The sequence below is a fragment of the Myxocyprinus asiaticus genome, chromosome 4, assembly GCF_019703515.2.
Source record: "Myxocyprinus asiaticus isolate MX2 ecotype Aquarium Trade chromosome 4, UBuf_Myxa_2, whole genome shotgun sequence".
Lineage (NCBI taxonomy): Eukaryota > Metazoa > Chordata > Actinopteri > Cypriniformes > Catostomidae > Myxocyprinus > Myxocyprinus asiaticus.
The window spans coordinates 38,944,383-38,957,145 of NC_059347.1; the positions used below are offsets into that span (position 1 = coordinate 38,944,383).

General features: G+C 37.5%; 1 protein-coding gene across 2 annotated transcripts in view; it reads right to left on the minus strand.

Moving 5' to 3' along the window:
- The window catches only part of LOC127438173 (sarcoplasmic/endoplasmic reticulum calcium ATPase 2-like), an 86,711-nt gene that overhangs the window by 17,858 nt on the left and 56,090 nt on the right, over positions 1-12,763 (minus strand). For both annotated transcript variants that reach the window (XM_051693533.1, XM_051693541.1), the window contains exons 9-11: positions 6,450-6,538; positions 6,164-6,266; positions 810-941 (exon numbers count right to left, since the gene is read on the minus strand). In XM_051693533.1, coding sequence (XP_051549493.1) covers positions 810-941; positions 6,164-6,266; positions 6,450-6,538 — 324 coding nt within the window. The remainder of the gene's footprint in view (positions 1-809; positions 942-6,163; positions 6,267-6,449; positions 6,539-12,763) is intronic.

A 12,763-nucleotide genomic window follows, 5' to 3' on the forward strand; every position in this document is an offset into this window, starting at 1 on the left:
TCTGTGTCATTGAAGTTTTATTTTTATTTTTGAGGAGGAAAATTTAGGGGTCTAAAAGCCAGCGATGCTGGTCATTCACTCTTACAGAGGAAATTGCTTCCCAAAGGGAAAAAGGGAGAATGGGTCAAGACAAGTCCACTGTTCCTAGTCGACTGTCTCTGCTTCTCCCCCGGCAATACTGTGGGACATCTGACTGGTTTATATAAACATTCACAAGTGCACATATAAATGCATACCCACAAACATACAGAGCCAGTGGGCACTGAAACAACAGTGCCTGCAGGGTGGCACTGTGCTGCAGGTCTTGCTCTGAATTACAGTTTTACTTCATGTTTGCTTTTCTTTTTGTTTAGATGTACTTTTACTCTATGTTGTTTTGTATGCTTTGTAAAATGCTTTTAGCTCTGGAAAAGTGCTATATAATGTAGTAGTAGTAGTACAGTACTGTAGTAACATGATCTCAACTTGGCCGACCCGCTCCATGTAGAGAAAAAAACGTTTTGTTGGCCAATGATATGACTGTAGCCTTCATCTTGTGTGTGTACATCATTTTCATCACATTTAATCATTTATGTCTAAAACTTTTGAAATTATGAAAATAATACTGGGTGCACCTTTAATGCAGACTCTGATTTACTGTTCACTTACATCTTAAACTTGTCCCCTTCTGCCTTTCAGAAAACACATATAAAAGGATACCATCTCTTTCCATTTCATTTAAATATCCTGCCTTTCTGTTATGCACCACAGGCTTTGGTATCTCTCACATTTCTCACCAAAAGCCATCCCCCCCACCCACCCCCACTTACCGAGTTGCATGCTGAAGCTCTGTCCACTTTGCTGTGTCCAGAGAGGTCGGTTTTAAACACATTCATCTTCTCCACCAGCGTTGTGAGTGCAGTTTCTGTGGCCTCTCCCACTTTCTCATACACTCCTTTGGCCTGCAGGACAGTGTTAGCACAAAAGGACCAAAAATAAATATTCAGTCTCTCATTAGCACAAACAACACAAAGTACACAGCAATTACACAATGCTTTATCATACAAGGCTGGAGTTACGCATTCGTTATCACACAAAAGCAACATACCATCTAAAAACACTGGCATATAGTCACGCAGCACCAAATAGTTTATTTATGGCAGTGTACTGTTCCTCATGGACATACTGTGCACACAGAGAGCAGTGGAGAAGAGAGAAACTGCTTTTTGATTGCCCATATGGAAACAAATGTATGAAAATAACAGATAATTTGAAAAGGACTGTGAAAGGATGTCTAGTGAAAACTGAAAATAATTCAGGCCCCTGTCAGTCTCAGCATGGCCAGTAATTGGCCAATCTACAGACCCTCCGTGTGAGTTTGTGCGTGTAACTTACGGCAGCAAGGAAATCCAACCTCATCCAACTCTGACTGCAGCAACAAAACATAGCTAATATCCTCTTGAAAACTTCTATACAGTTAATATCTTTAAAGCGTGTCTGCACCTAAAGATAAACAATCAGCTAGTATGTTAAATGGACAGCCACTCTAACGTTGTAACACTACATTCAAATAAATGGCTCCAGTTTTAACATAGATAAAGTTTTATTTGATTCTCTGAAATTCACAGTTTACTTTATGGGTGCTGGTCACTCTTCTGAAATATTTACATTATTCCAGGAAGCAGACTGCCATGTTAATGGAACATGGCATTACATTACCTGCGTGAAGTTGGCCCCCCACCCAATGCAAAACGTCGGCAAAATAGTCTCAATCGTTTGTGCTGGTTTGTGCTGTAAAAATTTTCGTTTGTGTTGCTTCAGTTTTTTAGATATTAAAATAATATTTATAGGTCATTCTGAGGTCACTCAGCCCCCCCCCCCCACCTGCTCCAAATTCACCCAAAATAGGCTCAATATTTTGTGCTTCGTTTGTGCTGGTTTGTGCCGGTAAAAGTTTCATTTGTGCTGCTTCGGTTTTTTAAATATTAGACACTGAATCACAGGCGAATTATAAAGGCTGATATTTATTGAATACAATACTGACAGAATAAAATAGATCACTTAATGGTCACAAAAATCAAATATAGGTTAGTAGCAGTCTCGGTCATTCTGATTACTATATATTAGGCTACTATATTATATATTTCTAAAATAGGTCTATCTTGTTTTGTGTGTAGTCAGTACGATTTATGAGCAGTGAGCATTTTATTTCAGGTTTGTCATTTCAATCTCTTACCAAAATGTTGGATGAAGATGTTTTAATACAACAACAACTCCTTCTTATCAATGTTTTTGTAGTCGCTATGGTGTTTATTAAAAAAACTTATTGGTGTTCAGACAGCAGCAGCTCAATATTCATCTGGTGTCTGTCGGACTCTTTTTCTGTCACTCACTTTCGCTGAGCTCTGGGCACGAGAACAAAAGCGCAAATCTCCTCGATGTGAACACACTTTTAGAGTCGAATTGCCGAAGTCATTCTGTCAAGACTTATCATCACATCATTTGTTCAATAAACAATTATCTTTACTTCATTCACTGGTCTTTCCTGATTGAACTTTATTTATTTACATGGAGTATCATCTGCTACACTTCACTGCCACCACTAGGTGCAAGTGACACTTCTATTCAAGATGCTCTTGTGGAAATTAGTGTAGAGTTAGTAGAGAAAAAGTCGATATAAATCAAACTACAAAAGTCGTTACTAAATCAAATTTCTGGCCAATGTAAGTACAATGTTTTAACACTGTCAGTTACTATATTATTTGTTAACTTCAAGAATAATGGTACAACATTCAAGAGAGCTAAGATTGTCAATGTTTTTTGAACAGAAAACTCATTGCTAATACTAATATATGCTAATTACAGTTGCACATGTGACCCATGTTAGTTTTTTGAATACATTGTGCATCTAGGGGTCAACATTACCATATTGGTCCTAATATAAGATATATTATCCTTATATATTATTACTATATTATATTATCCTTATATTCGGACCAATACAGTAATACATGAAAACAAGTTTATACTGAACATGACATTTTTTGAGACAGGATTGTTTAAGTGGGTAATTATGTTTTGCTTATGCCAGATGCCCAAGAAACCAGCAGTAGACAGAGATTCCATTTTCACTGTCCTGTGTTCATCAAAATAGGCCATAGTCCAAAATGGCAACATAGCTACTCCTAATCAGAGCATCTGGACAGAGCTTAGTAAGCAGCTAGAAAACAAGATCACTGCAAAGGCTCTATACACTTTTGTTAAATTAAATAGACACAACATCTGGACTGCTTTAGGGTTTACTCGTGAATGTGATCATGAAACAAATGGCAGTAGTGATGACACTGATTTTGTGCCAGGGTCCCTTTCACCCAGACCAAAAGATTGCTGGACTTTTGATCTTGAAGTTCCATTTCAGAAATTGATTGAATTCATGCCTGAAATGGTTAAATACAACAAGTTCTCTAAAACACAAAAAAGGGAATACACAATTTTAAGCCTGGCATCTGGACACATGTGATAAATCATGACATGTTTTTAAGTTTAAGTTTTTAAATGTCCATTATTTGTGTTAATGGATGTTCGATAGTACACAGTAATTACATTTCAAAAGTAAAATCATTTTGGCTTGATTCTTAATTCATTGAGTCACGAGTTTCCACATACATATATATATATATATATACATACATATATACATATACATACATACATATATATATATACACACACACATATACACATATACATATATATATATATATATATATTCACACATATACATATATATACATATATATATATAAAATACTAGTCAAAAGTTTGAAAACATTAAGATTTTTTAATGTTTCTGAAAGAAGTCTCTTCTGCTCACCAAGGCTGCATATATTTGATCAAAAATACAGTAAAACAGTAATATTGTGCAATATTATTCCAATGTAAAACAGTTGTTTTCTATCTGAATATATAGTAAAATGTAATTTATTCCTGTGATCAAAGCTGAATTTTCAGCATCATTACTTCAGTCTTCAGTGTCACACTATCCTTCAGAATTCATCCTAGTATGCTGATTTGCTGCTCAAGAAACATTCATTATTATTATCAGTTGAAAACTGTTGTGCTGATTTTTTTTTCTTTTCGTGGAAACCATGATACACAACCATTCAAAGGTTTGGGGTAAGTCATTTATATATATATATATATATATATATATATATATATATATATATATAAAATAATACTTTTATTCATCAAGGACACATTAAATTTATCAAAAGAGACAGTAAAGACATTTATATTGTTAAAAAGATTTCTATTTCAAATAAATGCTGTTCTTTTTACCTTTCTATTCATCAAAGAATCCACACAAAAAATGTATCACAGTTTACACAAAAATATTAAGCATGCAAAAATGGTTTTCAACATTGATTAAAAAATAAGAACCATTCTTAATAATTGAGCACCAATAATAATTGATAATAGTTGAGCACAAAATCAACATTTTACTATGATTTCTGAAGGATCATGTGACATTGAAGACTGGAGTTTTGTTTTTTTATTTATTTATTTATTTTTTATTATTATGCCAGTCAAATTACAAACAATGAACATGACAATAGTCATTCCAACACATAGTATAAAATATAGAGCATATATAGACTACAAATAGAAAAAAGAATATACAGTATAATCTATAAAATAAACAATACAAGTAAAATAAAGAAAAACAAAAACGAAATTAAAAACAAACAAACAAACCATTGAAAACTGGAGTAATGATGCTGAAAATCAATTTTTTGAAAATAAAAAAAAAACAGAAAACAGCTATTTTAAAGTGTATTGTTTCACAATATTACTGTTTTTACTGTATTTTTTTATCAAATAAATACAGCCTTGGTGAGATTAAGAGACTTCTTTCAAAAACATTTAAAAATCTTAATGTTTCCAAACTTTTGACCTGTACTATATAGGCCTTACACACACACACACACACACACACACACACAAACAGCCTATGTATGTATAAACACAGAGCTACAGCAAACAGATTATGGTGCCTGTATTTATGACAATGTTAATATTACTACTGTTATTCACATAACTACATACAGTAACAAGTAAAAACACTTACCTTGGAGTTTGTTACATTCCACACATCCTGTGATCCGCTGTGTCCGTTAAAAGTTGAAAACGCACAGTGGATAGGTAACAGTTAAGTGAATGCGACTATTTATGTGATTTGGTTTGCCATTTGGATCTTACCGCGTTACTTCAACTGTATTGTTAAAAAAAAGACAGTCGCAAAAATGAAACTTTTACTGGCACAAACCAGCACAAACGAAGCACAAACGATTGAGCTTATTTTGGGTGAATTTGGAGCATGTGGGGGGGCTGGTGACGTCATCGCCTATAATTCAATGTCTAATACTTTAAAAACCGAAGCAGCACAAATGAAACTTTTACCGGCACAAACCAGCACAAACGAAGCACAAACAAACGAGACTATTTGGGGTGAATTTGGAGCATGTGGGGGGGCTGAGAGACCACAGAATGACCTATAAATATTATTTTAATATCTAAAAAACCGAAGCAGCACAAACAAAAAATTTTACAGCACAAACCAGCACAAATGATTGAGTCTATTTTGCCGACATTTTGCGTTGGGTGGGGGGCCAACTTCACGCAGGTCATTACATTTACATTTAAAAAAAACAACATGGTTAAATTCAATACATAGTTTAATGTCCTTTCGCTTTAAAAGACTTGCTTAATATGGTTGTCTTTAACACATTACCTCTCTAGAGATGTTCTTTCAAAGATAAGAGTGCTTTCAACAACAAAACAAGCTTTAAAATGCATCTTTGGCTTGTCCTAACCTGCACTGTCCTTTACCCTACCTGACAACCACGGAATGCACATGATATTACGCAATTCAGTAACCATGATACCACAGCAATGGCACAGAGGTGAGAAATACAAGCCAAACACGCAAAACAAGTGAACTAAAAAGCTGTCTATGCCTGAGGAACAAATGGTTCACACTTTAGCAATGAGAGGAGGACAGACTCAACAACACTAAATTAGACACTTTGTTCAACTCAAAAGGGTAAATATGGTATCGGAGTCTTGAAAACAAGAGAAACGGGGAGAGAGTTATACACAAATCCACACGCACACTGCTGACCTCATTATAGTCCAGTGAGGAATCATTGCACAGAGAGCAGATAGTAGCCAGCTCCACTAGACCATCATAGTCTCCACACTGCACTGGCCTATCTGCTTTCAGCCTAAGGGAAAGAAAGTTAATACAAGAGTAATGGAAATTATTATGTTGGATACAAACTAAGTATCCAGAATGAGTGTTAGATTATTTATGGGAGGTAAACTTGACACAAACAGAAGCAGGGCTATCAAATATTTTCACATGTTTTAGAGAAGATCAAGGCCTCTGAGTGTGTGTGTGTTCTTACACTTGTCCCTCTGGAGCATAGGTTGAGCCAGTGATGGTGAACTCATGCAGGGAGCAGCTGGTGTCATCAGCCTTATTAACCACAAACATCTAAAAGAGACAGAATGGGGAACAAGGCAGAGAGACAGCATGAGTAAGATACAGAGTCCAGATAATAACATACTATAGGATTTCCACTTCTTTTGACCAATTCATTTCCATGACTTTTACTTTACTGAATAATTTTTAATTAAACAATAATTTGTTTAATTTTTAAACATAATTTCATATAGGATGTACTCACAAATAGCAATTTCTTGCCAATGAAATATTTTAGAGAATTTAACTCACTTTTCCAGACCATGAAATCACAATATTAATTTTAAAATTTCCTTCCAGACATTGGAAACCCATAAAGAAAAACATATTTTTCCCTCAGTTTACCAATTAAAAGTGGTTGTTATTGTAATTATCTTATTGTATTTCTGCAAAAATAAAACTTCACAAAAGTGACAAAGGAAACAATGTCTAGAGAGGAATAAGCAAACTTTCTTGAAGGTATCTGAAGGAAAAAAATGATAAACCCAGAATAAACCCAAAACATTTCTGGCTCCACACAATCTGCTCTGGGTTTTCCTCATCCTCCAGCCAATCAGATGCAGAGCAATGATGTCAAGTCACACTGGAGGTTGGTAAGTTCCTATGTTTAGTGGCCTGGCACGAGCTCTTCCCTGTCTGAACCAACACACACTAGACAACTGCCAACAGGCAACACTCACAACAATAAACTACTATCTGCCTTAAATTTCTGCTCATGTTTCACTTGACCAAATAAAATCAGATGAGGTGAAAGTGTGCAAACAGTCATTTTGCCCATGTTTCAGCTGAAAATTTCCCAGCTTACAATAAACAATACTTTTGAACAACAAGGGTAGGTAGAGAGTTCAGCCCGACACATCAGACCAAACACATAATGCAATGCGCCAGTGCTTTTTAACATGTTTGGGAGCCTTTGCTATGACATTCATTTCACTGAAATAAGCCAGTGTGAGCAGTGCCAGCCCTAGGGGAGTTTCAGCAGAGAGAAGGGAGATCTTATTTCCTTGCTGTCCCCTTTCTACAGTAAGCGGGCATAGGGGTAGATGAAGCAGGTGGATGGTGGAATGGAACTGATAAAGCCAAATTGGCGAAGAGCATCGATCATAAGCCCCAACTTTTTGTACAGATGACAGCTTTGAAATGGAGTTGTGTGTGGTGGGAATGAGAGAACAGCACAGCAAAATGTTATCTTGATCTTGTAAGGCAGCGTAATGTTTCTTATGCAGTAGGTGGAGTTGCTGAAATATGCTTTATCATGGTGAATATGATGGTTTTGGACAGCATCTTAAAAGCTGTTGTGGTCAAGCTCAATAGCCATAGGGATGGTAAAACACACACAGAAAACAAACAGAAAGGCTGTTCCATATTGGATATCACATCTAAGCGTATTCAGCGGGAGATGTGGATGTAAACATGGACACAGCACACGAAAGTGAAATCCACATGTTTATAAAAGAACTGTCTGCAAAATAATGCAAAACCAACACGTCTTTATATCGCATTGTGTAGGGCTAAACAATCCATCTTAATAAAATCAGAATCAAGATATGACCTTATGTGAATATTAAACTGCAAAGTGCTGTGATTTAATTAAACAATATGCACATGCACCCGCTACTCTTGCGCAGCTCTGTTCTGTTTCCCCCGGCTGCGAGAGCTAAATATATCAATTACCCTAATGACTGACTAGTATTGGCTTCTTTGTAAGATCTGGATTAGTATAAATTTTTCTCTGTTTTTATTTGTATTAATGCATAGTTAATTTTATTTGATTTTTTCCAAAAGAAAAGCATTGTTTTATATAGTTATCTTATTTTTAAACCGTTCTAGGAAACTTTTGTGAATGAAACAAAATATCAATGTGTCATACCTGTTATTTGTAGCATTTACGACTAATTGATTACTAATTTGTTGATGGTTAAAGTACTCGAAAAAAAAAAAAAATACGATAATAACCAAGTCGTCACAATAGAACTTTCCCCTAAATGAGTGCCGTAGGTTTCATGTGAACATTTGGAGGTGATGGGGGAACACGCCTTCACCATCACAACCACCAAAACAAAATCTATGCCCCTTTTAAAGGAATATTCAATCAAGTTAAACTCAATCAACAGCATCTTTGGCAAAACATTGATTACCACAAAAATGTATTTTGACTCGTCCCTCCTTTTCTATAAAAAAAAAAAAAAAAATATCTTAGTTCCAATGAGGCACTTACAATGGAAGTGAATGGGGCCAATTTTTTAATGTTGAAATACTCATGGTTTCAAAAGTACAGCCACAAGACAATGTGGACTGCCCGATGGCCAGGGGCCAGTCTGAGAGAGATTTGGGCCAGTTGGTAGAACTATCACTTGCCTGATTGGGCCAGTGCTGCATTTATAAAGATAATGCAAGCAAACAACAAGCGAGAAAGCGCAAAAATTACACGTAGTGAACAAAGTCTTCTAACCGAGCAAGCGTGATAATATTTATTATATTTGCATGTGGCTCTCTCTCTCTCACGGCCCAACCCCGCCCTCCTCCTCGTCACACTCCTCCCTCCTTTGCCTCAGGCCGGGGAACCTTTGCAGGGGGGGAGGGGAGTTGCCCTTTTGGCCCCGCCTGCCGGCAGGCTTTTTCCCACCTCTCTAGAGCTGGGGAGGGGGACAAGGGGAGGGAAAAACAAAAACAAAACAAAAAAAAGGAGAGGGAAAGGTCAAGGTAGAGTGACAGTGTGTGTGAGAGAGAAAGAGAGAGAGAGAGAGGAGAGACAGAAAAAAAAACTTGCTCGCCGGTTCCCAGACACGCCTTCGCCTGGTCCTCTATCACTCCTCCACCCTCTGGCGGACGACAGCCGCTCCTCCCCAGGTGGATCGGATCAAGTCCTCAGACCCCTGGTGGATGGAACACACTCCACATTTTGGCGGCCGGTAGGGAGACCCTGGCAGCGGCTCCACCGCTCCAGGCGGCCGGCAGTGAGCCCCTCCCTCCTTCCCTCGCGGACGGCGGCCGTTCCTCCACGTCCAGGCAGCCGGCAGCGACTCCTCTGTCCCCCGGCAGACGGCCGTGGCTGCTCCTTTGGGCACATGGCAGTGGTGAGGACTCCACGACAGCGCATCCCTCCTCCTTCCCGGGCTTTGGCACCAATGTAACAAGGTTAAAATGGAAAAGGAGGCGGCAGGAACCGGCTGAACGGTCAAAATAATATTTAATGAAACAAAAAGACATACAACACAAACGCACACACAGCAGCTGCGTGTGGCTCTCTCTCTCTCTCGAACTGCCGCATCCCGCTACACTTATTCCTCTCCTCGGCTAATTAGCCCGACTGGGGGCCGGGCATGCGTAGTCACGGCCCGGCCCCGCCCTCCTCCTCGTCACACAAGGGATTCTTATGTTTTATTACACTCAGCCAACAATAAAATCTTTAACTCCGTTACTAAATCTTTGATCCTGCTTGTGAAAACACTACACATGGCCCTAAAGTTGACAGTATGACTAAATGTGTGACCGAAAACCCATTATTTTCTCCACAGGCCAAACTGACAGAACTCTTCACTGAAAAACCAATGTAAATGGTAGGACGGCTGAGGTTAATAAGATATATGTAGGAATTAATATCTGTGAAGTGCCTATATGGGATTACATAAGGCATAAATCATATCTGGCAAATAATAAATGTGAAAATTTTGGGGGGAAATTGTCTTAGAAACGTAATATATACAGCTCTGAAAAAAATTAAGAGACCACTGCAAACTTATCAGTTTCTGTGGATTTACAATTTATAGCTATGTGTTTGAGTAAAATGAACATTTTTGTTTTACTCTATAAAATGCTTACAACATTTCTCCCAAATTCCAAATAAAATACTGTCATTTAGAGCATTTATTTGCAGAAAATGACAACTGGTCAAAATAAAACAGATGCAGTGTTTTCAGACCTCGAATAATGCAAAGAAAACAAGTTCATAATAATTTTTAAACAACAAGAAACTAATGTTTTAACTTAGGAAGAGTTCAGAGATCAATATTTGGTGGAATAACCCTGATTTTCAATCACAGCTTTCATGCATCTTGGCATGCTCTCTACCAGTCTTTCACATTGCTGTTGGGTGATTTTATGCCACTCCAGCGCAAAAATTCAAGCAGCTCGGCTTTGTTTGATGGCTTGTGAACATCCATCTTCCTCTTGATCACATTCAAGAGGTTTTCAATGGGGTTCAGGTCTGGAGATTGGGCTGGCCATGACAGGGTCTTGATCCGAAGGTCCTCCATCCACACCTTGATTGACCTGGCTATGAGACATGGAGCATTGTCCTGCTGGAAAAAACAATCCTCAGAGTTGGGGAACATTGTCAGAGCAGAAGGAAGTAAGTTTTCTTCCAGGATAACTATGTACATGGCTTGATTCGTGGACCACCGGATCAAGACCCTGTCATGGCCAGCCCAATCTCCAGACCTGAACCCCATTGAAAACCTCTTGAATGTGATCAAGAGGATGGCCACAAGCCATCAAACAAAGCCAAGCTGCTTGAGTTTTTGTGCCAGGAGTGACATAAATTCACCCAACAGCAATGTAAAAGACTGGTAGAGAGCATGCCAAGAAGCATGAAAGCTGTGATTGAAAATCAGGGTTATTCCACCAAATATTGATCTCTGAACTCCTCCTAAGTTATAACATTAGTATTGTGTTGTTTAAAAATTAATATGAACTTGTTTTCTTTTATTATTATTAGAGGTCTGAAAAAAACTGCTTCTTTTTTTGTTATTTTGACCAGTTGGCATTTTCTGCAAATAAGTGCTCTAAATGACAATATTTTTATTTGGAATTTGGGAGTAATGCTGTCAGTACTTTATAGAATAAAACAAAAATGTTCACTTTACTCAAACACAGCTATAAATAGTGAATCCACAGAAACTGATAATTTTGCAGTGGTCTCTTATTTTTTCCAGAGCTGTATGCACAAATAAATTAGCTTCAGACAATTTTTTTAAAGCCATTATGGTAAAAACAGCTATTTCTTTCTTTCTTTTTTTTTTTTTAGGTCAATGAAAATTTTGGCAGGACAAGTAAAAATCTGAACCAATGGCCTGACCAGGCCAGTAGAAAAAATCCTTAGTGTTGAGCCCTGCACAAGATACTAACAATATGCAAGTAAATATGATTTTAGTGTGATAAAATCACTTACTAACCTTTTCTGTGTAAAGTTGTAGCCAATTTTACAACCTCGTTCCTATGACAATATAATGACAACAAACCCTAAAACTCCTACTTCTTGTTTAAAACAGATGCCAGTTAATTGTGGAAAACACAAAGCGATCTGCAGGTGGCAGCAATCAGAGGGCAGGATCATGCCCCAAAGCCCTTAAAACAAATTTAATTACAGAGTTAGTTTGCTATACGGGAATGAACAGTCTCTTAGGCAAAAAATACATCTTTATAAAGTAATTCTTGAATCACCAGAGTAACTAGCCGTTTTTTTGCATCCAACCAAGGAAGTCTATCATACCAGGGTAGATGTATCCATTAGCCTTCCCATTCATCTCAGTGGCAGTTGCTTGGCTGGCTCAAGCAGCCCCAGAAGTGTGCAATCTGTATGCTACCATAGGTTCACAGGCACTCATTTGTCATGTGACTAATTAATCTGGAGTGATTAGTCCTGACAACACTGATTTGCTGATGAAAGGAAAACTGATGCTTTAAAATTCGCACATATAAATAGCCGGCCACCAAAAAAAGGGGGCACTTCTGAAACATCTACTTAAATATAATGTAATACCTGCCATTTAAAAGTTGCATGCAAAAAATTATTTTGTCTGAGTAAACAGATATACTGAAATGACCGTCAATGGAGAAACAGGCTTTTGTCAGCATAATTGTGCAGGTATGGCTTACTGCTACAACTAATCAGCCCCTTTCAACCCACACTGTGCACAAGCACCAATATGGAGTACTTATTTCTTTATAAACTATGATGTCAACATTATTAATATTATTGAAATATTTTGGGAACATTATACTTCATGAATCAAGATGACTTCTTGAATAGTTTGAAAAGAAGGCTAACTTTTCTAAGTTTTAAATGCAAGAAGCAGGATCTCCTGAACATTTCCATCACACAGGAATCTGTGCCACTCGATTTCCACAGTCACAACATGCAAACAGATTTTGTCAACTAGCGCTGAGGAAAATAAAAACCAGTTGCTTGACCAGTATCATAGTATATATTCAGACCTCTGAATGCTTGGTTCTGAA